We start from the raw sequence: 24,793 nt of genomic DNA on the forward strand, positions 1-24,793 counted from the left end.
CATAACCCACATGTGCTTGCTTACTTCCTTCTCTCTCTTGCAATTGCATGCGCCCATACGACGCCGTTTTGGCCAGCTGGGTCTCCTCAACGTGCTCGCCAATTCTCTCCACTCCATCCCGCCCCTCATCATCACCACCATCATGCCTCATATCATCTGCGTGCAAATTTACGCTTAATTCTTTTATTTTATTTTATTTTTCATAAAAAAAAACATTTAAAATTTTGTAAATTTACGAATCACTAAAAAAATCACATCATAACAAAATACCTTCTCTAATTAACCACATGTAATATGGCAAGCGATTGAGTATAAATAGACAACATAATAGTACAATATATAAATCAATACCATATGATATTACAATTATACTATATAAGAGTTTGAGTGTATTTAGGTTTAGTTATTTAATATAATTTTTTATTAAAAAAATTAATTTTAAATATGATTATATATATTTTTTTTATTGATAATATAAAATAAAAAAATTCAACGAACCACCTATAATTACATATATATCTGTAATAATAATAATAAGATAGTTTTTTTGATGAATTAATGCATAGGACTACTGCACGCACGCACGACTACCTAATTTGTATTATTATATATATACATTGATGTTATAGAAATAATTACTGCAAGAAACCGTAGGTAATTGTAGATAAAAATAAATAAAAAGCCTAAAAAGTAAAATGTTCGGGTCGGATCCGGCTGGGTAGAGAGAGAAGAGGGTTTGGGTGGGGCCCATACCCACCGCCCCACGCTGTCGTCTTCTCACATTAAACCCAACCCTCGATCTGATCTCTTTCTCCTTTCTTTCTTAGCTCTTCTTTCAAATTCCTCTCTCTCTCTCTCTCTCTCTCTCTCTTCGATTTCAATTTAAGAAAACCTAGCTAGCTTAGCTTGCTCTCTCCTCTGAATTTGATCCTCCCTCTGGACCTCCTTCCAGATTCTTCTTCTTCTTCTTCCTCATCTGCCTGCAGTCCGTCGTCAATCAACAATTGGCGCAGGCAACAGATTAATCAATCAGGCAGCTGAAGTGATCGGAGAAGGAATTGATAAAAATGGATCAGCTCACCCACGGCCGTCCTTTGCCACCGCCGTTTCACGCCAGCGACCTCCAGCTCCACCACCACCACCAGTTCCACCAGCTTAATCCGGCGGACGACGGCCAGAGTGCAGGCACCGCCACCAACCCCAACCGGGGAGCCCCCCTCAAGCGAGATCTCGACACCACTTTCGGCCTCCCGACCACCCCCACCTCCGACGGCGGCAAAGAGCTCGTCCCGGGGGACCAATCGGAGGTCACGAGGAGGCCACGTGGCCGCCCCGCCGGCTCCAAGAACAAGCCGAAGCCGCCCATCATCATCACCCGCGACAGCCCCAACGCCCTCAGATCTCACGTGATGGAAGTCGCCAATGACTGCGACATTCAGGAGAGCGTTTCGACCTTCGCCACTCGCCGCCAGAGAGGCGTCTGCATCCTCAGCGGAAACGGCGCCGTTTCAAATGTTACCCTCAAGCAGCCCTCCGCCCCCGGCGCCGTCGTCTCCCTGCACGGAAGATTCGAAATTTTGTCTCTATCGGGTTCTTTCCTCCCACCGCCGGCTCCTCCGGCGGCGTCGTCGCTGACCATATACTTGGCCGGCGGGCAAGGGCAGGTCATGGGGGGAACCGTCGTGGGCCCGCTAATGGCCTCCGGGCCGGTCGTCCTCATGACGGCGTCGTTTGGTAATGCAGCTTATGAACGGCTGCCGCTGGAGGATGAGGAAGCGGCGGTGACAGGAAGCGGGCCGCTAGGATCGCCGGGAATAGGCAGCGGCGGCGGCGGCGGCGGCGGGGGACAACAAGGTCAGCAACTTATGAGTGATCCAAACGCCGGACTATTTCATGGGATAAATCAAAATATGATGAATCCAGGATTACCAGGTGAGGCAGCGTATTGGGGGAGTACAGGTCGGCCTCCATTTTGATGAAACAACCTAAGCTGAGATTGATTATGGGGACTCGTGAAGCCATTAATTTTCTTCTGATGACATGATGATGATGATGATATTTTCAGTTGAATTCTCCTCCTTGACGTGATCCATCCATTTCTTCATGTAAGAGTAGCAGTGCTCGGTTTTTTTCCTTTTTTTTTTTTAATTAAAATAATTAGTAGTTTGTGGAGTTCTTGCTTTCTATTTAGGCTTGCTCGTGAATTCTGATTGAAAAATTTAAGGGTTTGTACAAATTGACCATCTTCTTGGATTCGTCTATGGTGATTTAATCTTAATCTAATTATATATATATAGAGAGAGAGAGAGAGGGTGATCGAGTTTGCTGTTCAACTTGGCATTCAAATGATCGATATCTATAGGCACACACAATAATCTTAATTAGCACAGCTTAATGGAAATCTTAACAATAAGTCATTAGTCCTTAGTCCATATATATATATATATATATATATACACGTCTTCTTCTTCTTCTTCTTCTTCTTCTTCTTCTTCTTCAGGTATAAATAAAGAATTAATTTGAGTAGTGTGCAGTGTAATTGATTTATGGTGTAAGTACAGTATAGTATGTAGTAGCGGTTGCTTGTCTGACAATCATATGTGTATATATGCATCACTTGCTGCTGAAGAAAGAATTGAGCCTTTAGGTGACTTTCTGTTCATTTGTATTTTAGGTTTCCTTATTCCTGTATGTATATATATATATATGTGTGTGTATTTTGCTACTGCACCATATATCCCAACCTTATCTACCTCCCTCTCTCTCTCTCCCTCTCTCTCTCTCTCTCTCTCTCTCTCTCTCTCTCTCTCTCTCTCTCTCTCTCTCTCTCTCTCTCTCTCTCTCGTGTCATAAAATGTTAGATATATATATACATAAGTTTTTTTAGAGAATATATATGTGTTATATATAATATACTCTCTATATGCATGTATATATGAATATGTGTGTATGATAATCTGGCACAGAATATTAACTAATATCCATTTTTACAGTAGTATATATGATTTGTATCTTTTTGCTGCTGCTGTTGTTGTTTGTACACTCAACTTCAAACTTTTCCCATTTCCTTCAATTTCCTTCTTTATCTTTCATTTTTATATATATAGATATATAATTTAACCTTTATTGTTACTGTACTAAAGTTAAAGATTCAACAAGCAAACATTTCTGTCTGATACTGAATGGGTGGGTGGGTGCATACGTAAGACAGTGAAAGAAACCACCATAGATATATAGCTGTATATATAAAAATAGGTTTTTGGTACTGGAAATTAAGGTTTGTTGTGCATGGAAAATGGGGTTTTGCATTGATGAGTGAGAGGGGAGGCAGAGAGGTATGGGCATAACATAGAGCCTCGATTTCTTGATTTTGACTGCAGCAGACAGGCGACACCATGAATTTCGAGGACTGTGTCACACGTGCACTGCCTCTCTCTCTCTCTCTCTCTCTCCCTCTCTCTCTATCATATCATATATATATATGTATATACCCTTTTCTCTCTCTCTAGCTACTTCTGCAGTACTCTCCAAATCTACCCACACCTTAACATACAGCATATATATGTATGTATAGGTAACCGTACAGTTGTGTGTGTTTATGGGCGGATGAAGTTGAGAGTTAGAGTTAGAGTTAGAGTGAGAGTGAGAGTGAAGGGGGATGAGTGAGAGAGGACCCACAAAGGAGGGAGCTGGGGGCTGAGGCGAGGGTTTATGTCCAGATTCATGATCAGATAGAATCGGTTCAATGAACTAATTAATTTGACATATATATATATATATATATTTTTATGTACTACTATCTTACAACCTAACATCAGTCTCTCACTCTTCTTTCTAATCCTACGCATGCTCTCTCTCTCTCTATATATATATATACATATATGTATATATGGATATGTGTTCTTTTCTTCTTACTTTCTGGGCATATATAGTTTGAAGCCCTATCTTATATGACATGTAATATGATTGCAATCTATTTATCTTCATCTTAAATTAATTAATTGATACTTTATCTCAAATGTATAGGTATGTGTTGGTAAGGAGTTTTGCATTTTATATATCTTTGTACATTATCTTGATCTTGTCTTCTTCTTATTCTTCCACAATGCATGGTCTTCTTAATGATTAAACATACCCTATATTAATTAATAGTGATATTTTGAATGTAAAATTAATATTTAAATATGATATAAATTACAAAACAAACATCTAATTTTAATTTTTTTAGACAATTTTTTAAAAAGAATAATAAAAATTAAATAAAATCGCTCAAAGGAATATAGTTTATAATAATTAATTGTTACACGTTGCTTACAATTTTCTTTTTTTTAATCATTTTACTGCTTTAATTTGTAATAGAACTTTTTGACACACACACTCATGTAGATAGATAACAACAAAGGAACTTGTTTTAATCCCACGACAAATTAGTATTGTTTTGATGAATTTTACACAGGAAAAATTCATAGAACCTGGGAAATTAAGGTGGGCCTAAATGTTCCTAGATAAAATATGTATGTGATGTGCAATTTAGTAAAGTTCCTATCTTCATTTATTTTGCCATAGAAATTTCTTACAATACATCATGAAGTGCCTTAAAATAACAGTCTTGTGTTAGAATTCTGTGCACCCAGAAAGCTGATTGTATTCTTAGGAAATAAGGGTTGAAGTATTTAAAACTTAACATGTACACTATGACAATTGACATCAAATGTATACACTCAACAAAAAGTAGACAGACATATATATATATATATATGTACCTAACAAGATTCAAAAAAGACATGAGAAAGGCAAAACCTAATCTGCAACAGATTCAGAATCTATTCGGAGTTGTATATTTTCGTCCAAGATTAGGGATTCAAATAATCTTTTATCTGATCCCTTATCTTCAACCAGTTTTTAATATTTGGACTAATATCATTTGCTGGGCTTTGTTAATTTTCATTTGGGATGTTTTATTTCATTCCCATATGTCTTCTAAATACCTTAATTGATCTATCCACCATCTCTACAAAATGAACTAATTAATGGTAGTGATCTGGTGAGGTTGAGTAATTGAGGGTTTTGCTTTTGAGGTTACAAGTGAATTTGGCAAGTGCCTTAACTAATTAAGCCATAATTAATTTGGGTACAAAGGTTGAAATTTGAAACATTTGAGGGATTACGTTAACACTTACCTCAAAAATATATATATAATCAATCAACAATGGCAGCTGCAGATTAGCTTATAGCATTGGTTTGGAGGTCATTGTGTTTGTCTGTGAATTTTAGTTTTTTTATTTAAATTTTTTAATATTAAAAAATTAAATTTGAATAATTATCTGATATTTTTTTCGTTCGGCACGGAATTTAAAGATTATTGATATTATATTGGTAGTGAGTAAAAAGTATGGATCTTGTGAGTGTATTAGTGTAAAAAGTAGTGGCAATTGTGTGTAAAAAGTAGTAGCAATTGTGTAGTAATAATAAAAAAGTAAAGGTAATTTTATAGTGATATGATTATTTATAAAAATGATACTATTGTTTTAGGACGGACAAAAATGGTAAACAAGCCTATTGTATTGGAACATAGAGGAAGTATAATATATCAAATATTTAATATGATATTTTGAATGTAAAAAAAGCAATCCAATAAAACCGACATTAAAAATTCCAGACAAATAAATTGCTTCACCAAATATTCACATCGTGGCGAGTCTTTATATACAAAACAAGAATTTGGGCAGGAGAATATAACTTAAAATCTAAGAAAGCATCATATATAACCTTTATATATACTACAGCACTCCAAACAAAGATGCTGCTGCTGCTTCTTACAAAATTTCATGTACATATCTATTCTGAACTAGTCGACTCAGAATCCTCCTGGGCATCCTCGTCGTCGCTGTGTTCACCATCAGACAACCTGTGGCTGTCAACTGCCTCAGCATCGGAGGCTTCGATGTTATCTTTATCACTGCAGTCTTCGGTGTCTGAGTTTGAGGCTGTCGCAGTGGCTGTGTCCCTCTTGTCCCAACTCCGGTTATCACTTCCAACAGCACAGCTGAACTGCTCCTTCAGCTCGGGAGCTACAATGCCTATCATCTCACTCAACGCTTCGCGCTCTCGTTTACGCCTAGCAGCAGCTTCTGAATTGGTTGATGATGGGACGTGCTGGCTCTCTGCAACCACACTGCCAGAATCATGGGCAGGTACAGTCTCACCATTGTTCTCGCCATGGACTGAGGGAGCCGTGCTGCAAGCCCAGCTACCGGCAACTTCTGAAGCCAGAAGATCGCAAGTTTTGATAGTTTTTCCATCTTCTGTGTCTTCCATTGCATCCTGAGCCTCGGGGGCGCGATTTGATTGTGAATTATGCGCTGTGTCGGGATAAAGTGGTTGAGCATCTTCCGGAGCTTTTTCCGGGGCGACAGAGTTATCATCAGCTTCCATTGTATCATCATCTCCGAACTGATGCAGTCCAAAGTTGTTGGTGTTGAGACGTACTGGGCTGGTGCTGTCGACCTGCATTTCATCCATAGCCGGAGTATCAAATTTGTTCAAATCTATAGTATTGTCGATCTTTACCCCAAGGCCTTGAGTCTCCAACACTTGTTCGGTTTCACCATCTCCTTCCAAATTCTGGGATGACACCACATCCGCGAGCAGTGACAGATGAGAATGTGATGTGGCTTCGAGTCGGGCGCCAACAACCTCTGTATCAGGCACTTGCTCGGTCCCAACAGTTTCCCCAGCCAAAATGGGTGCTGTGCCGACACCATTGACATCGGAGCCAAAGCCACCATTAAATTCTACCTCTTGTGTATCATCATTATTGTCTTGGCTTTTGGAGTTGCAGTCATGCTTCTCTGTTGCACTTGCTGCGTCGCTCGATGACTGGTTCATGTTTTGGCTGCCAGATCCGGCCTTGGCAATGCTCTTGCTTTGATGATCCTTTTCCTCACCTCTAACTGCTGACCTGTTTTGATTGTAATCAGCATTCAGATCGATGTCTATTGAGGTATTCTCATAATTCTCTTCATCCTCGAGGGTCTTTTGCATCGACTTGAGTTGTTCCTGCTGTTTGGCGAACAAAACTGATATCTCCTCTGTCGTGGAATAGAATGCGCGGAGCTGAGTTTCACTGCATCAAGATCACTGATATTTTACTGACCACCGATTCATCTAATTAAAATATGATATCCCATCTAATTCTCAGAATAAGTGGCATCCATCATATATATCTGCCCTTACCGAAGCATAATTCTTTCCCTAGCACCTTTTAGCCTGCGCCTTTCGAAATCAAGATCTCGCATTGCAGCACTGATCTCGAGCTCAAGAGCAGATACCTTTGCCCATGCTTCTTCCCTTGCAGCCTGCTACAGCAGAAATAGAAATCTCAGTTTTCAATGTAAAAACTATGCAAAGTACCATTGTCTCATTTCCAAATAAGAAGATAATATAGGGTCATCCAGGGTGAGACGAGAGTTTTGCAGAGCACTATACATACAGCATTCCTACCTTTTCATTCTCAAGTTCTTTCTCCAGCATTTTCCGTTCGTGCTCAAGTTCTTCAACCCTCTGAAAATACAAGGAATCAATGACCAGCACATCTCAAAACTAATGACAGTTGACCGCAAGTAGGGCAAGTATAAAAGACAAACTTAAAATTACTTTTCTACTACAGGTAGAAGCTTGCTGCTCCTGGTGTATTTGACCCTCCAGTAAACGGACTTTGTATTCGGAATTGACCAACTTTTGTCTTGTATCCTCCTGCCATAAAAAGAACAGGGAAACATAAAGACCATGACCAGACCACACATACCAAGAAAACAAGGATAAAGCATCATACCAATTTGGACCTCAAAACTTCGACCAGCGAACACCTTTCCTTTTCTACTTCCTACAAAACAAGTCATATTAAGTGCCTGAATATAAAAAGGATTGATGATAGACCAAAGTCATCTCATTTACCTGAAGTTTATGTATCATTTCTTGCAATTCATTCTCACGTCTTAAAGCACTATCGGAGAGCTGTTTTATTTCCTCTGCAGCCTCAGCTTGAACCCGGTGTATAGCCATTTTCATGTCTGCAGAAGCCTTGTCACGCTCTTCTCTCCTTTGATCACGCTCTTCATCTAATAAAACCTTCAGTTCAGATATAGAGGCCTTCTGGCTGATCAAGGAAAAATGCATTAATATATTTACACATCTCCAAAAAAATATGAAATCATCAAACCGGACTTATGCATACAACCCTTTACGTGCAAGCAATGCAAATTTAAATAACAACCTCAAATGACCACTCCCACTAAAAAAAAGGACAAATCAAGTCAGTTGAAATTAAGAGTTCAGCCTCAAAATGCACAGCGCTTAATTTTACCTATAGAAGGGAGTAGAGCCCAAATAATAGCAAATATTACAGTAAATCCCATCCCTCAAGAAAGAAAGAAAAAAATCCAATGCCAATATACAGAAAAGCTGATTTTGAAGAGTGCACTGCCTTAAGGGATTTGATAGAGGCAAAAATTAGTTGGTACCTATTAATTATTTCATTTGCTTCATGACATGATTGCGTTGATGCACTAAGTCTTTCTGTAAGGTCCTCGATCCCATGTTTTTGCTCAGCCAATACTCTATTGAGCTCCGATAGTTCCTTTTCTTTAGCCTCCAAAGACTGTTTCAGCTCAATGAGTTGATCATGATAAGATTTTGAAACTGATTCTTTTAACTCTCTCATTTCCTGCGGATAAAGACATCATTAATCCTCACAATAATAAGCATGTATAAATATTACAAGCTTCAGGTGTGACAGCCAACATTGGAAAGGATATTATTAACATAACCATATTCTTGATTAGAGATACTCATTAACACTTTCACTTTACAAAAATACAATGGTTATAAAAAGATCCACAAAAGCAAGCTTGTTGTTTATAATAGATGAACTACCACTTGAATTAGGTTAAATAACAAGTTAACAACTAAAATATATTATTTGTATTTTTATTCAGTCTTATTTGTTCAAGTACACTTTCTTTTCGTGCATTAATGCACTGGCAGTTCTTTGTTCTAAATCCCTTAACTCGGAATTTTGTTTAAAAAAAAAACATCGTAGTGATTTTTTCTAATATGGCAGCCCCTCTAATACCATGATTGAAATAAAAACAGCACCCTAGTATTAACTGCGTTATTACAAACCTAATTATATAGCAGGTCCAATACAATAAATTAGCCTATACAAGGAAGATGAAAATTCTGTATGCATCGCTCCCTCTCAAATGGGAGGGTGTGATGCCCTTAATTTATCCCTAGATGCGTAACAAACAGCTGTCTGGTAAGCATCAAGTGGCTACTAAACAGTAGGTCACCATTAAATCACAAGCATTTTGAACTTTGAAAAAGCCCCTTTTCATAACTATGGATCACATACAGGGTAAAAATAATGAATTTATCACATAGGAGATGCAAATGACGAACAAAAGGTAAAGCACACTTAAGAAATCATTGACATTAGAGATCTTAAGGTGTAACCATGGTAAGACAAGTTCCATGATATAGAAAAAGTGACAAGAAAGAGGACTGATGTATGACAAAAGCAATACATACAATTGCATGTTTCTCGATTGCAGCACGACTATCACTGCGCAAGGATTCAACAGTCGCAACCTGATTTTCCAGAGATTTTCTCAGTTCCTATATAAACAAAATGCGTGATGAAGAAGTTATCAAAAGATGTAAACTAAAAAGGAATCTCTAAGTAGACGATCCCAATATGTTGCAGAACTGACAGAATATTTGGTATTTACAGTATTGAGACAACCCATAAATACCTTGTTTGATCGTTGAAGGCTCCTGAAATCATCCAGAGAAATTGGACCTTCAGAAGCTCCGATGCCAATTCCTTTCAACCTCTTGCTTTCAGTGCCACCTTGTTCTGCAAGAAATGGAAAAAATTGTACACAAAAAGGTCAAATAAATCTTAACCAAAGCAAAACTTAATACACTATTCATGCACTATTTAACGAGTGCAACTAGAACTTTTTCTCAGAATTATCTAACCATCTTGAAATGTCATAAAACTTCACATATACTGAACCATTTTCCCTTCTTTAGACACAGTTTCATTTCAATGATTTTAACCCTGTATTATGAATTCAAACCTAGTATATGCAATTGCATAATCCAACCATTTATGATGTAATAGTTAACTAGGGTATAAAAAATGCAACACGTATGCAGATGCAGCAGATTTTAGTGTTTTTATCATGTAAACTTGCCATCAGGTGTATAACTGTATATCATTTTTACTTTCAAAAGATGAAAAGGAAGAGAGAGAAAGAACAATTAACCTGATTTCCTCTTTAGAGATCCATCATCAGGTATACAAGAGGACTTTTGAACTTCACGATAGACAAATGCATATGCAAGAGCTGCAAACATGGACAAGAAGACAGGTTATAACACAAGTTTGATAACTGTCATTTCCTGCAAAAGTTGCTTGCATAGTTGTACACACAATAAGCAACAAATGAACACCATAAATTGAAAATAGGAACAGCATATGACACCAATATGTCTTAATAAAATAATAATTTGTCAAAATTATTTAAACATTTGTGTTGCTTCAGTGCAATGCACTAAAAAATCGATACATCTACATAAAACAGGACATACAGTGTACGGAAGGCTAAGCTACATGAAAAAAATAAAATTTACTAAAAATAAAAATAAGAAATCAGGCACTAATTCTACCATGGTGTGGAGCATATGGTAGTGAGATAATGTCTCCATGGTTCAGCTTTTCCTCAGAGCCACTCTTGGTCAACTTTTTCCAGTTCAAAAATGACCCGTTTGTGCTGCCAAAAGAAAACCACCAACACTCCTTATATATCAAAGTCCATCACTTCACACTGAAACTCATAAACAGCTAACCTAGTATCCTTCAAAAACACAGAAAAATTGTCTGATAAAGGTTCTGCATCTTCAGTAGTAACTTTCGTCCGAAAAATTTTACAATGGCTACCACTAACTGCAGTTTCCAAAATCTGGAACCGAGAATCATCTACCAGCCGACCGATGCAGTGTTCATCTTTAGTCAAAAGCAAATGCATGCCCTGGAAATCCAATTCATAAATAAGCAAGCTTCTAATAACATGCAACATTAAATAAGTGCTTCCAGAATATCAAAGGATAATGCCTTGAAGATACTAGAATCAAACAAGCTGAACAGAGTAAACACTTTAACATTGTTCAAATCAAACAAACTAAACAAGGTAAACTAACCTATGAATTGGAGTATAGGATAACTTTTTCAATAATTTGGAAGTAAGAACTAAAACAAAAAGAGAAGTCACCCTCACCCTCAAAAAGACTAAAGGAAAAATACAACATTGATGGTTATAATTATCATTCGACAAAAAGATGCAAGAATGTAAAAATTAGTCAACAAGACATGACTGTTTAATAAATGCTCAATATTAACGCAGAAATCCAGTATTCTAAACAAATCATGGCCCACCAATTGATAGTGTAAGATACATAGACCAACTCTAAACCTTGAAGAATAGTATGATATATTTCTGAAAGACCCAGCATGATCTCAATTCTTTCACAAGGAAAACAGTTAAAAACGCCTTTTTGGCATCAAATTTTGAATTAAATGAATTCAGAATATTTGGAAGCTTATTTATCTACCAGAAGTGCATAAAAATGAAAGGATTTCAATGCCTATCAAAATCATCTACATCGAAGTTGTATTTGAAAAAAAAAAAAAAAAAAAAAAATTGAGAATCTCAAATTTAATTTGATGCAATGTTAACCTTACCGACCAATTGCAGCCCCTCCTAAGAAAAAATAAAAAATAAAAATATTTCACAAGTAACATTTCTCCAGAATTTCCATTAAAACGATGAGCGAAGCACATTATGAGAAGAGCACAAAATAAAAGCAATGGGAATTCTTGAAAAGAAAATGCTATTAATAAACTTGGGGGGGGGGGGGGGGGCGCGGCGGAAGCATTTCGCAGTGATAAACCTGGTTGCGCTTGCGTGCTTTATCCGATATAGCAGTGAGCACGCCCCAAACAAGGGGATCAGCAAACGAAATCGGCTGAGCCACCATTTTCGCGGCAACCGAGGATATGAACTTCGCTGCACCCTGCGGATTCTTTGTCGACATAGAGCTACAGTCGTCGCCCCCATTTTGGGACCCAGCGCCGGCGTTGCTAAGAGACTTTCTATCAGAAATCAAGCCGGAACTGCGGTTGGCAACCTTCGGACACTGCTCATTATCTTCTTCCTTCTCCATTCGCGCGGGATTCGTGTGAACAGGGTTCTGAAATGGCGGGGATTTCGAACCCTAGATTTAGCGAGTAGCGTGTGGAAGAAGCTGTACTCCTTGTTAATTCGTTTTACTTACAGATAAACTTTTTTAACTGAGTAATAAATTCCTTACTACGGTAATAGCAGATTCATAGGTTTAGGTCTTGGCCCATGTTAAGAGACCTGAACCGCAATTTGTGGGCCGCTGTCCGTTATAAGTGGGCCTTATGATGGGCTCGTTATAGGGGCCTTATTTATGTGGCCTTTTGTAAATGGACAATGTGTTGTTGATCTGTTCTCTGGGCCTACAATTATGGGCCGTAGTGTATGAGCCCTGGACTATTGTTATTGGGCCATTTTACTGGACTATATTTTTGGGCTTATCTGCTAACCATAATTGGGCCTATAAATGGGCTAGACATTTATAATTGGGCTTGTGTCTCATTTATAGCAATTTGGCGATTACCAGAACCAGAAGATTCATTCATTGCACAGCTTACTTCGTACACAGCTACGCTCCTACCAAATTGTGGCGGTTTATACCATGCCCTTTTGAAATACTAGAATTCTCCCTCCGTCGTTCTGCTCTAAACCCTAAATTCGGTTCAGACAACGGCGTTTTCCGGGCAATGTTTGGCGGAGGTGACCAGCGGCGAATGTCCGTGGACGGCGAATCGCCGAAGCCGGTTTGATTTTTTCCGCCCAGTCTGTTTGATTTAATTTTTCGCTCGTTTTGCCTCATGCTTTGGTGTTTTGGGGTTCGTTTAAGCTGCGTTCGCATGTGTCTTCGAGGATATGCGTGCCGTTAATTTTGTATTGAAGGCCTTAGACATAGAGCGAGACTGCAATTTGGGTAGAATTGGAAATGTATATGATGAACGTGCAATTATGATCTGTTGACAAATTATCTTGCTTTGATTCTTTGCAGCTGTGTGCTTTTGGGAATGCATTTTCATTCAATTTCTTGAAATAAGTTCAATAATTTATTTAAAAGGATTTAGGTACTAATTTTAGGGTGCTGCATGTCTATAAATTTGATAGCTTCTCTAAGATCCAGTGGAAAATATGTTTGTATGTTTCTAAACTAAAATTTTCAGTTGTTAATTTTACATCTTGCACGCCTCCATATGTGAGGCTTGTTTAAGTGTGATTAACATGGTGTTTGTCTTTTTTTACTTTAATTTGTGTATCCAATCAAGCTGACTGAAATATGGGTTATTGATGTTTAATGGATCCAAAAGTCCTATAATTAAGCTGCCAATTTTACTTTGGAATATTATCTAATTGGTTTTTGCCATAAACACGGTCTCTTTAGTTTATTAAGACTATGGAAATTGATTTGCAACGAAAATGCCTCTGACACTGTTTCATTATCTATAGCTGAAAGAAACTGTTAGACACCCACACATGCAGGTTCCTAATAAGCGTGGGCTTTTGAGAGTTCTACATTTCCTCAAGGTTGAACAGTGTTTATTTTTTGTTATGCCAGTTGCCAATCAACTATGCAAGGCCATTGGTCATTGCTGACCCCTCAGCAGGACAAAGCTCTCCTTTTTCAAGGGAGAACGTGGACCCTGAATCAATTGCAATCCACTCTAAGGTTTTTCATTACATGGCTTAGCCTCTTTTTAAGATGTATCACCCATTTTCTTGGCTCCTTTAGGATATGATTCTTCTTGTTGGAGCTGATACATTTACAGGCTTCATCTGTGAAAAATAATGACATGGGTTGGTGTAAATGTTGCAGAAACTTGAGGATGGTTTGAAGGAACTGGGTGCAAAAATTAAGCATCATGAGCAAAATGTCAAATTTCTGAAGTTTCAGATAAGCAAACTGGACGATGATATACTTGATAAACGAGGTTTCTGTATTTCCAATTTCTGCTGTCTTTTCAGCAATCTTGAAATTAAGATTCAAAAGAGTCTTCATCCTAGCCTTGTTGCTTGTTACTTGCACAATACATTATTTCCTTGTTTCATGGATCTCCTTCATATGTTTGGGATTTATCGGATTCTGAGCTGCAGAAATGTGAATGAATCATTCTTTGTTCCTATCATGGTCACATGGTGAGAAATTAATATTCATATGGCTATCCACCTGCTTTTGTCCTTTCAGCTTCTATTGGGAACTATTACACAAGTTTTTCTAAAGTGGAAAATGAAGACTCCTCATGTTTGCAGAATGAGGAAGAGACAGCTCAATCTATTCTCAAGTATGAGAAATCTGTTGCTGCCATTTTCTATAGCCTGAAAACTAAGCCTGAAGGTCAGGCTTCTAATCATCCATGGATGAAAGATGTGGTTGGTGTTGTTGCCATGCTTGGAAAGGTTAATGATGCTAACCTTAGCAGGTTAGCCTAATGCTTCTACTTTTTTCCTTTTAAACTTGACAAAATTATTACTGTCATAATATCCATGGGCATACCCTTTGCTGCCATGTATTGGGACTCCTAGATTTGCTCAAAAAATGTTTGCTATATGCAACCAATGTTTACTTTCTTCCAAGGATATAACTGCCTACATGGTGTCAGAGATCATCAAGTATATTAAATATTCTATTCTGCAAGTGATTCACTAGTTTGTGAATAATAAATTGAAGCTAAGGTGCAGAAAAGGAAAAGTAATCTAGTAACTATGGCTAAGTGTTTTGCTGTTCACTTGTGTGCTAGGCTTCTTTCAGATTATCTGGGCCTAGAGACCATGCTAGCAGTGGTCTGCAAGACTCACAAAGGTGTCAAAGCCCTAGAAGCTTATGACAAAGATGGTTCCATTAACAAAGGTTTAGGAATTCATGCTTCTGCAGCATCTATGGGCAAGTCTTTGGATGAACGATTTCTTCTTATTTGTCTTGAAAATTTAAGGTGTGTGTTCCTATGTATGAGTTCATTGTTTTTGGTTTTGATCAAGTGGCTTCTAATAATGACTTCCCTTCCATTGAAATTTTATTGTGGGTGTTGTAGACCATATGCAGGTCAGTTAATAGATGGAGATCCTCAACAACGGCTCGATCTATTAAAGCCAAAAACTATAGATGGAGAATCTCCTTTGGGGTTCCTTGGTTTTGCTGTAAATATGATCTCTATTGATCCCAGTGACTTGTATTGCTTGAACAAAACTGGACAGTGTCTACGAGAGACACTATTCTATAACCTCTTCTCAAATTTGCAAGTGTACAAAACAAGGGAAGACATGCTAAAGGCTCACCCCCTTATAACACATGGAGCTATATCTTTAGATGGAGGGGTGATCAGAAGTCCTGGGGTATTCTCCTTGGGTCATCATCGGTAAGCAGTTTGGCATCACATATTGTCAGTTGTTTTAGATGACTGGCAATCTCAATATGTCAATTAGACATCTTATTGTGTTGAGCAAAAGCATGATTTGAAATTCCTATTATTTTCATAAAACATCTGATGTTAACTTTGTTTTCTCTCACTTAGGCATATCTTATTTTGAAGTGAATATTATTATTGTTTCAGGGGAGATGTGAACGTAAAGTTTCCGTTTGACTCCAAAAAGGCTTGCCTTCCTGGGAACTATTATGAGGTTGACAATCAATGTAAAGAAATGAAATGGAAGAAGGACCGAGCAGCGGAAGATTTACAGAGAGAGCAAGAACTATTAGATCATACAAGGTTCAAGTTTGAGGCAGTAAGGCAAGAATATGTCCTGTTTCTTGCCGAAAGCTCAGCACAGTTTGCCAAGGTTATACCTTAGTCCCCTGCTTGGTCTATTTGGTGTTACTGATTATAGTTTTCTTTTCTGGTCAAGCTTCTATAGAAATTTTTGTGGCTAGAGATTATATAGTTTTGTACATTTCGTGATGTTGCTGCTTGCAAAAGGCAGTTTTCTATTTTAACAACTTGCTGCAGCTTCTTGATCCCCACAGCCTTTTGCAAAGGGAATGCAAGGCCTATGCGACCTTTTCTAAGGAAATTTTAAATTTCCGCGGCACCCCTTTTTAGTCGTCTTAACATGTTTCTACAACCTAAAGATGGTTTATGAGTTTATAATGCCTAACTTTGGACATTAGGATGTAGTCTTTGTTTCTCAATTTATGAAGCACATTCACTAGTTTCTTTTCCTATTTAACTGTCTATTCTATTGTGTGTCGTATCAGCTCCAGATGCCAGGGCGAGGTTCAACCCCAAGATGATCGTGGAAACAAATCAGTAGAGTTGGAAATATATGCATCCTTGGCTCGGCGTGTATATGGATGTATTGTTTTGACAATCTGTGAAGGTATTTGTAGATGTGTTAGCTGAGAAAAAATTGCCAGCACCGATTAGCTTTTCGAGGCGGTGTTGTGATTCAATGGATTGCTTGCAATTGTATTGCTGGTAAGTAAAACTGTAGCACAGTTATGACATTGTAGTTTGGCTGTCTTTGCTGGATTATGGGCCCTGCCCTTTCTGCTACCAAATTAATAAAATTCAATACACAAATGCAACCGGATGGATTAAGGCCTAACATGAAAATACACTTTCCTAATATATCAACATGAGAACGACAGTTATTGTGCTAATATACAAAATTTAACACAGTAGAAAGACAAGACAGACAGTAAAATAAAGACAAAACATAAATTGACAGTACACAACATAGTAATATATTGTTTAATTATGCCAACATGAGTTATTTCAGAGGAAGACTATCACAGAGCAAACATTGTGAGTTAAGGACAAAATTGGTGACAAGTTTCAGGCAAATTCTTCAGAATCGGCTGGAAAAGGCAACCAATAATGAAAGTTGACTTCATTTTTTCAATCTGAGATGATAGAAAGTTATACTCTCTGTCGGGTACCTCCCAACATGCCCAAGTGTCTGCTTGTCTCATGAATTACATCAATCTTACTTTTAGAGCAACTAGCCAGCAAGCGGGTTAGCATGTATTGTTACACGATTGATCCTGATCTCCATAAGAGGCCGGTCCCCTGGTCCTGTTTGTGCCTGGGAAAATGCAAGCAATGTCGATTAGAATCTAGTGTAATTAGGGAATATAACAGCTTAATCATCAACAATTTTGTAAATATAATAGGTACATTTGTGCTACAGAGACATATGGAGAAATCGAGAAAAACTATGGGCCAATTGAATCATAGAATTTCTTAGCTAACGACAGAATGGGGTCGAATCCATGAGGCATTACCTTCTCCATTATATCAAGAACTTCAAAGCCATGAATCACTTTGCCAAAGATGGTGTAGAGCCCATTAAGATGAGGTTGCTTTGCGTAAGTAATGAAAAACTGGCTTCCATTAGTATTAGGACCACTATTCGCCATGGACATTATACCTCTAGCATTGTGCTGGAAAAAAATCAAATTTTGAAATGAATAATCAAAATGTATACAGTACATACAAATCATTCAGCTGTGTGTTAATGAATATGATGCCAAAGTACTAAGATAAATTATCAATTTCAATATTTGGCTACAGAATCAGCTAGGAAAAATAAACATGTAGCTGCAGGTTTTTAGATCAATAAAATGTAGTTACAATATACTACGGCATTCCTGGTTTATTATGAACCATATACAAACATATACATATATCTTATTAAAGTGGATGTTGCAAGACACAATATCCTCTTTGTAGCCAATTTTGGTGGCTCTATTCGCTCTTTCTTAACGGGGAAGAATGCATATCAATACAATGTAGGCACAATCAATGAAGATATTCCTGGTCTATTCACCCTTTTTAGATCAATACAATGTAGTTACAATCAATGAAGATATTCCTGGTCTATTATGAACCATATACAAACACATATATATCTTATTAAACTAGGTGTTGCAAATTCACTCTTTCTTAATGGGGAAGAGAGAAGGTGGATGTATATAAGCTGAATTACAGTCATTTGAGCTACCATCCAAGTAGCAGAATTTAAATATGATGCCATAAAGTTTTTAAAATGAAAGAAAGATATGAAATAAAAGATCAAACTACCTTAAGTGACTCTCGTATCTCATCATTGAACTTCTTACCCCATATACTCGTTCCACCCTTGCCTGAGTTAGTTGGATCACCGCCTTGTATCATGAATCCCTTAATATTTCGATGAAATAAGGTTCCATCATAATAACCACTTGCACATAGTGCCAGGAAGTTCTGCAAAACAATTGTAGCAGTTCAAAGTCTAGCACTGACTATGTAATGTAAATAAGCTTATTTTCCAAGAACATCATCCAAATTGGCATTGCAATTCGCAAATTGCTAGGACTAGCAATAAAAGTAAGAACACGCATTTAGAATGATAATGCACACGAAAGTAATAGTAAAACGAAATAAACAGCGTTCCCCTCCTCGGTTAGCAAATGGCGAACCGAGAGAGCTTTCCTTGAATTAACGCACTAACTGCCAGAAATTTAAATAGAACAGAACGGAAGAATTCCTCCCCCAAAATAAAATTTTTTAACAAACATAAGCCATGACATAAGCACGAGCACGCACTTCAGCGGTCTTGGGAACTTCATCGCAGAAGATTTCGCACTTGATGTCTCCCAAATTTGTGTGCAACGTCACAGACTGTAAAATTCATCATCACAACAGTAACTTCACAAACTCTAGCAAATTAATACAGATAACTTAAACTGCTTAATTAAGCTCCACACCGGAGGCAACATCGAAAATTATACTCACCATTGAGTGTGTAGCTACAGATATGTCGGGAACTCAAAGAGCTCTGCAGAGATCGTGGTTGCCCTTGCGGTGAAAAGATAATCGATTCCTCGAGATTTTTTACAATTTCCTCTTCTGCAATTTCCTCTTCTGCAATTTCAAGCAAATGAATTTTTTATAGACGCGAATGTGAAAAAAGATTCGAGCTTGAGCGAGAGGGAAGCGTAATTACATTTTACTACATAAACTCTCTTTAATATCTTTTTCATCCCCTTATATGGCGAAACTTTCCATATGCTCCGTATATTTTAAGTAATTACACTTTTCACCGCATAATTTATTTAAATTACCTATTCGGTAAACTAGTTTGGTAGTGTCCAATATTTGTTCTTCCATTTCAATTTTCCAGTCAAAAGTCGTATTCATAATTTGAATATTCTCCTATAATACAGTGTATATAGCAAATAGTTTAATATTTTTGTATGCCCAATACAATAGTCTTATTTTTATAAATAACTATATCACCATAAAATTATACTTATTTTTTTATTACACAATTGTCACTACTTTTTACATTAATACACTTACAAGGCAAAAACTACCAATATAATATCAATATTTTTTAAATCTCGTGACCAATCCAATTAAAATTATATTTATGGGACGAAGGGAGTATTTCAACTTTATTTTCATTAAATAATGACATTATATTAATATATGTTTATAGTAGCAAGTTGGTATTAATATTCTATAAAATAATGTAGTATTACATTAAAATACTACCATAATAATTTAATCGAATATGCTACTTCATTTTAATATTTTTGCTTGTGTTATTTAATAATTTTCATTCTTATTTTTTATATGTAACGTAATTTTATAAATTCTATTTAAAACAAAATTTACAATAAGTATAATATATTTTAAATAAAAAATAATAATAATTTTGAGACTCTATAAAAAAATTTGAATTATTTTGTTTGAATTGAAAAGTCATTATTTGACAATGTGTTAGCTAGCAATTTCATATATTTAGTTCACTTGATTATATGTACATGTGCCTATTTGCCATAAGATGATTCAGCTTCGTGATCTTGTTTGATATTTGTCTGATGATTGTATTAATATTTTGTATGTTACCATGTTTTTTTTGTATTTTTTTTGATATATTTTATTATTATATATAGTATTATAGAGATTAAATAACTATTATATTTCGTATATATGAAAGAAATATTGAGCGTGACTATTTTATAAAAATTACTATTGAGTAAATAAATATACAAACTAAAAACAAAGACTGCCTCCGTTGTTTTATTAATAAATTGTGCACTTGTATCGTAAATATTTTATTTTATCTTTAAAACTTTAGATGAAAATAATGGTTAAATATGTAAAGCCGTAGACACAGGTAAACAAAACTGTCTTAATCCTCCCCTCCAAAATATAATCTCACCTCAAAGGAAATTTTTAGTGGAATCCATTACAACGGATAATCTGGTGGTGTAGGAAATGAACTTATAACCTTGAGGTCGTCTTAGAGGTTTATCTGTCAGTTCGTCTATTGTAATTTGTTTTATCGAACAACATATCTGCTCAGTACATTTTTTATAAAATATATATATATATATAATAGTAGGTGGGATGGAGTAACTATAATATATATATATATACACATTAATACTATATATAATATATAGTATATTTTATTAATAGACAAAAAGTCAAAAAAAAAGTTAAAAAAGATTATTTTTTTATTTCATCAACATTTCAAGATTGTAATGGTGTATATTGTAGGAATAAGCTTGTAGTATAAATTGAAAACTACAGTTTTCATGTTTGTCGGAGGGGCTTTCTTCTTATTAGCTTGATCAGCTAGTCGGTAAAGTAATAATTTACCAAGGCGATGATCAACAGTGGTGGTTCGAGAGGATGATCAGTCAATGTATTATATGTTATTTTACTTTATTTTATTTTATTTTAATTACATTGATACCAATTTTTTTTTTTTTTCTTAATATATTGTGTAGAAATTAAAAAAATAATAAATTGAAAAATATTTTTTAAAACAATAATAATTGGTCCCTCCATATACCTGTTGTGTCTGCATAGCCTTTCGTTTTACCTTTATCCGATAAGGAAACTGTTCTGATCAGAGCTGCTAGGTTCCATTCCATGGCCGCCGTGCGTAAATCCATCACCGTCCTGGAAACCTGTCTCGTCTCACCGCCGGCACACGGCCCCACGGCGGCGGAGCAAATTCTGCACCTCACATATTTGGACCTGCCATGGCTGCACTTCCACCCCACCCAGCGTCTCCTATTCTACCAATTCCCATCTTCCACAGCACATTTCCAGGAAAACATCGTTCCAGGTTTCACAAAATCTCTCGCCCTGGCGCTCAAACATTTCTATCCTCTCGCCGGGAATTTGATCTATCCAGAAAACTCAGACCGGATTCCTTATATCCGGTATGCTCCCGGCGACTCGGTTCCGGTCACCGTCGCGGAGTATAATGGTCAGAGTTCGGATTTCGATTACCTGACGGAGAATTATCCCCGAGATGCCGATGAATTCCACGCTTTCTTCACTGATTTGTCGCCTCCGAGGACTGAACCTGAATCTGGATTCCTGGCATGTCCTCTGTTCACTGCGCAAATCACTCTGTTTCGTGATGCTGGAATTTGCCTCGGATTTAATAATAGTCACACTGCCGGCGATGCTAGCTCGATCGTCGGATTTTTGAAGGCGTGGAGCTTGATTGCTAGGGTTGGGAACGATGGCGTGTTCTTCTCGGAGGATCGTCATCCGCTTCTCCCTGTGTATGATAGATCTCTGGTTAGTGATCCTTCTGGCCGTCTGTTGAACATTTTATGGAATCAAATGAAGGATTTCAGGATCGAAGTCCTGCCGGAGAATTTTCCGACGAACAGAGTGCGAGCTACGTTTATTTTGAGAAGAGAGGATATTCAGAAGCTCAGAAGTATGGTTCAATCGAACAAACCTAATTTGATCCACCTCTCATCTTTCACAATCACCACCGCGTACGTCTGGAGTTGCTTTGCCAAATCCGCCGCGGAGGCAGGGGAGGCGGTCGGAGACGACGAAGTGGAGTACTTCGGCTTCGCCGTCGACGCGCGGCTAAGGACGAAACCGCCTATTCCGGCGGCCTATTTCGGCAACTGCGTCGGCCTCGTCGTGACAGAATCGACGCACTCGGAGTTGAAAGGAGAGCAAGGGTTTCTGATCGCGGTGGAGCTGATCGGAGAGTTAATCCAGAAGAAGGTGAACAAGGAGGATGAGTTGTTGAAGGACGCGGAGGAGTGGTTAGCGAGATTCGGCGGGATCATCGGAAAACGCGCGCTTGGGGTCGCCGGCTCGCCGAGATTCGACCTCTACGACGCCGACTTTGGGTGGGGAAAACCGAAGAAGTATGAAGCGGTGGCCATCGACGGCGAGAGATCGATGTCACTCTGCAAATCCAGAGAATTCGACGGCGGCTTGGAGATCGGCTTATCAATGTCCAAGACGAATATGGAGGCTTTCGCCGCCGTATTCCCTTCCCTATTGAATTAATTATTATTATTTAATATAATATAAAAAAAATAGTAGTAAATAGTACTTATATATATATGTATCATTGTTTTCCGGCATTGCAGCGCCGCCGGGGATGCGGCGGAGCAGATTCTTCCATGGCAGTTCTTCAATCCAAATCCACCTGAAACGTCCTGGAAATTAACCAGTGTATAGAATTTCAGGGAATCTCTTTTCGGCCGGCGTTACCTTCATCGTGCCGGGAAACTTATTCAGGCATGCCTGAATTGCCGTCCCGGAGACCATGGGTTAATTTTTCGCCGCCGTGGGACGTCTGGAAGATGCATTCTTTGCCGGAGAAAAAAATTGACTCGTTTGCGGAGGTCTTCTACGCCGGAAAATGAGTGCAGATAAGAAAATGCATCCCCGCCGATAGGATTTGCTGCTTTTTTCTATTTATGGGTGATTTTCTTGTACGTGTGTGTATTTTTTTTTTAAAAATAATAGATATTTAAATATTTAAAAATTATATTTTAATAAAATATATACCATAGGAATGTTAGTTTAAAATATAAAATTTTATATAATATTAATAAAAAAATATTTCTTATTAGTATATATTAATTTTATAAAAAAAATGAAAAAATTATAAGTATAAAAGAAAATTGTTTGTTAAAAAGAAATATAAATAAAGAGAATTTGAGGGTGTGTTTGTCCGGGAATTGAATTTTAAATATACTATTTATTTTATTTTTTTCTCAAAAAAATATCAAATCAAATACTTATTTTTTATTTTTTATATTATATTAAAAATTAATTTTATATTCAAAACATCACATCATATAACTATTGAAATTCAAAATATTTCCTATTCAAATCTTAATTCAAAATTTAAACCCCAAAAAAATACACCGTGAATGATCATGTGTAAGAGATTTAGGGTGTGTTATTGGTTTGAGAAAAAGTTTGGGGTAATTTTAATACTCCGTTCAAGTAAAAAGTATACATTTATTTTTATTGCAGAGTTTAAGAAATAATAATATTTTAATTACAGTGGACATGTGGATAGGTAAAAATAGTGTAATGATATTTTTGTTTTACTTTTTTAGGTATAAAAGTAATAAAGTGACGTAAAATAGAGATATTTGTGGAAAAAATAAGATATTTAATGAAATTGTTACTTTTTCAACGTCCCAAGATAAGAATATTTATACTTTTTAGCCGGATAGAGAAAATATTAAAATAACATTTGACTTGATATTTTGTGACAAAAAAAACATTTTATTCGTTTTAATTCAAAGTAACGGATTGAGTTATTGTAAGATATTAAAAAAATAATAATATTTTATTGTCTCCGTTCTAATTGAAAATATTTTTTCTATATTCAAAAATATTATTTATTTTTTATTATAGACAAAATAATTACATATACTATTAAAATATCATCTACTAAATTTATATAAATTACAAATATATCATTCTAAATACAATTAATTTATAAAAAATATAAATAATAAAAATATTAAAATTATTAACATATGATTATTTTATTACAATAAAAAATAAATATTTTTAAATACAACTGATAAAAATAATAAAATAATATATTTTTGTTGGGACGAAAAAGAGTATTAAAAAATACCAAAGATAAGTATAAATAATTTTTTTTTTTTTAATTAGTGTTTTTTCTATATTTTACCAGACACCAAATATCCAACCAACCAACAAATAATTATTGCTGATAGTAGCTGCCAACTTTCCCACAAACTCCCTTGTCTCTTTGTTAGCAGCGATTCCAGAAGGATCTATTATCTATACGACTGCACATTTGGGCCTGATGGGCCATAACATCGAAATCTTATGGGCTCAAAGGCCCAATTCATTTTTTAGCATAGCAATGGATCAATAAATGTAAACCAGAGACCAACACAACTTACAAACAGGAGGGGGGCAAAGTGAAAATTTAGGTTGAAAAGTATGGGCAAAAGTGGAATTTAGTGAAGGTGGCAGGACTCTACTGAATTGGTGCCAAAATAAAGCTGACATGACAAAACACTTAAAGCCACTGCTGCTGAATCATCTTCAACAATTTTTGTTTTCTTCTCTTTCTCTCTTACACACACAACGCCAGTAAGAATGGCAGCATGCGCGTAATGAGTGATGAAATTTTAACTTTTAATTTAAATTTTTTTTTTTGTTCTCAAATTTTAGGCGGTTTGATTTTGGCTTTTTCTTGATTTCTGTTGAGTTCACGTACATCATCATACATCATTCATCTCTGTAATCTGTATCTCACCAGCCTTTATTTATCACATTATTAATTATGCATACAAC

General features: G+C 36.6%; 5 protein-coding genes across 7 annotated transcripts; 3 read left to right on the plus strand and 2 right to left on the minus strand.

The window, feature by feature from the left end:
- Positions 1 to 830: 830 nt before the first annotated feature.
- LOC127246408 (AT-hook motif nuclear-localized protein 22-like) lies at positions 831 to 2,272 on the plus strand. Its single transcript, XM_051267759.1, has one exon. It carries the CDS (start codon positions 1,068 to 1,070, stop codon positions 1,974 to 1,976), a length of 909 nt encoding a protein of 302 aa, XP_051123716.1. The 5' UTR covers positions 831 to 1,067; the 3' UTR covers positions 1,977 to 2,272.
- Positions 2,273 to 5,646: 3,374 nt separating this feature from the next.
- LOC127245114 (uncharacterized) lies at positions 5,647 to 12,373 on the minus strand. Of its 2 annotated transcripts, none has more exons than XM_051265808.1 (13): positions 12,019 to 12,373; positions 10,918 to 11,099; positions 10,738 to 10,841; positions 10,335 to 10,415; positions 9,816 to 9,919; positions 9,592 to 9,678; positions 8,523 to 8,725; positions 7,957 to 8,158; positions 7,835 to 7,885; positions 7,657 to 7,755; positions 7,504 to 7,563; positions 7,237 to 7,361; positions 5,647 to 7,126 (listed from the first exon to the last, which is right to left on the minus strand). In XM_051265808.1, the coding sequence occupies exons 1-13, from the start codon at positions 12,289 to 12,291 to the stop codon at positions 5,839 to 5,841; spliced, it is 2,859 nt and encodes a 952-aa protein (XP_051121765.1). In that variant the 5' UTR covers positions 12,292 to 12,373; the 3' UTR covers positions 5,647 to 5,838. The 2 variants fall into 2 exon arrangements, with proteins under 2 accessions (XP_051121765.1, XP_051121776.1); XM_051265819.1 differs by having other exon boundaries at positions 7,237 to 7,358; positions 12,019 to 12,372.
- A 412-nt stretch (positions 12,374 to 12,785) lies between these two features.
- On the plus strand, positions 12,786 to 16,775 carry LOC127245137 (protein DEFECTIVE IN MERISTEM SILENCING 3). Its single transcript, XM_051265867.1, has 8 exons — positions 12,786 to 12,991; positions 13,795 to 13,905; positions 14,053 to 14,167; positions 14,422 to 14,656; positions 14,975 to 15,166; positions 15,266 to 15,589; positions 15,785 to 16,010; positions 16,426 to 16,775. Exons 1-8 carry the CDS (start codon positions 12,935 to 12,937, stop codon positions 16,459 to 16,461), a joined length of 1,296 nt encoding a protein of 431 aa, XP_051121824.1. The 5' UTR covers positions 12,786 to 12,934; the 3' UTR covers positions 16,462 to 16,775.
- LOC127245147 (peptidyl-prolyl cis-trans isomerase CYP18-1) lies at positions 16,773 to 19,111 on the minus strand. Of its 2 annotated transcripts, XM_051265880.1 has the most exons (5): positions 18,947 to 19,111; positions 18,758 to 18,832; positions 18,254 to 18,415; positions 17,455 to 17,613; positions 16,773 to 17,255 (listed from the first exon to the last, which is right to left on the minus strand). In XM_051265880.1, exons 1-5 carry the CDS (start codon positions 18,947 to 18,949, stop codon positions 17,172 to 17,174), a joined length of 483 nt encoding a protein of 160 aa, XP_051121837.1. In that variant the 5' UTR covers positions 18,950 to 19,111; the 3' UTR covers positions 16,773 to 17,171. The 2 variants fall into 2 exon arrangements, with proteins under 2 accessions (XP_051121837.1, XP_051121846.1); XM_051265889.1 differs by lacking the exon at positions 18,758 to 18,832 and having other exon boundaries at positions 18,947 to 19,100.
- A 1,870-nt stretch (positions 19,112 to 20,981) lies between these two features.
- LOC127245365 (malonyl-coenzyme:anthocyanin 5-O-glucoside-6'''-O-malonyltransferase-like) lies at positions 20,982 to 22,985 on the plus strand. The gene has a single exon (XM_051266200.1). It carries the CDS (start codon positions 21,101 to 21,103, stop codon positions 22,499 to 22,501), a length of 1,401 nt encoding a protein of 466 aa, XP_051122157.1. The 5' UTR covers positions 20,982 to 21,100; the 3' UTR covers positions 22,502 to 22,985.
- The last annotated feature ends 1,808 nt before the right edge of the window (positions 22,986 to 24,793 follow it).

This window comes from Andrographis paniculata, unplaced genomic scaffold, assembly GCF_009805555.1.
Source record: "Andrographis paniculata isolate CXL003 unplaced genomic scaffold, ASM980555v1 Contig10END, whole genome shotgun sequence".
NCBI lineage: Eukaryota > Viridiplantae > Streptophyta > Magnoliopsida > Lamiales > Acanthaceae > Andrographis > Andrographis paniculata.

Bases quoted from the DNA above. Each gene is read 5' to 3' on its own strand.
- LOC127246408 (XM_051267759.1), top strand. From the start codon at position 1,068: ATGGATCAGCTCACCCACGGCCGTCCTTTGCCACCGCCGTTTCACGCC.
- LOC127245114 (XM_051265808.1), bottom strand. From the start codon at position 12,291: ATGGAGAAGGAAGAAGATAATGAGCAGTGTCCGAAGGTTGCCAACCGC. The intron at 7,756-7,834 runs GTATGATGCTTT...TTTTTATGGCAG, and splicing joins AAGTTTTGAGGTCCAAATTG to GAGGATACAAGACAAAAGTT. The intron at 7,564-7,656 runs GTAATTTTAAGT...TTGTATTTTCAG, and splicing joins CTTCTACCTGTAGTAGAAAA to AGGGTTGAAGAACTTGAGCA.
- LOC127245137 (XM_051265867.1), top strand. From the start codon at position 12,935: ATGTTTGGCGGAGGTGACCAGCGGCGAATGTCCGTGGACGGCGAATCG. The intron at 14,657-14,974 runs GTTAGCCTAATG...CTTGTGTGCTAG, and splicing joins AATGATGCTAACCTTAGCAG to GCTTCTTTCAGATTATCTGG. The intron at 15,167-15,265 runs GTGTGTGTTCCT...TGGGTGTTGTAG, and splicing joins ATTTGTCTTGAAAATTTAAG to ACCATATGCAGGTCAGTTAA.
- LOC127245147 (XM_051265880.1), bottom strand. The intron at 18,416-18,757 runs GTGCGTGCTCGT...ATTGTTTTGCAG, and splicing joins AAGTTCCCAAGACCGCTGAA to AACTTCCTGGCACTATGTGC. The intron at 17,256-17,454 runs GTAATGCCTCAT...GCATTTTCCCAG, and splicing joins TTCTTGATATAATGGAGAAG to GCACAAACAGGACCAGGGGA.
- LOC127245365 (XM_051266200.1), top strand. From the start codon at position 21,101: ATGGCCGCCGTGCGTAAATCCATCACCGTCCTGGAAACCTGTCTCGTC.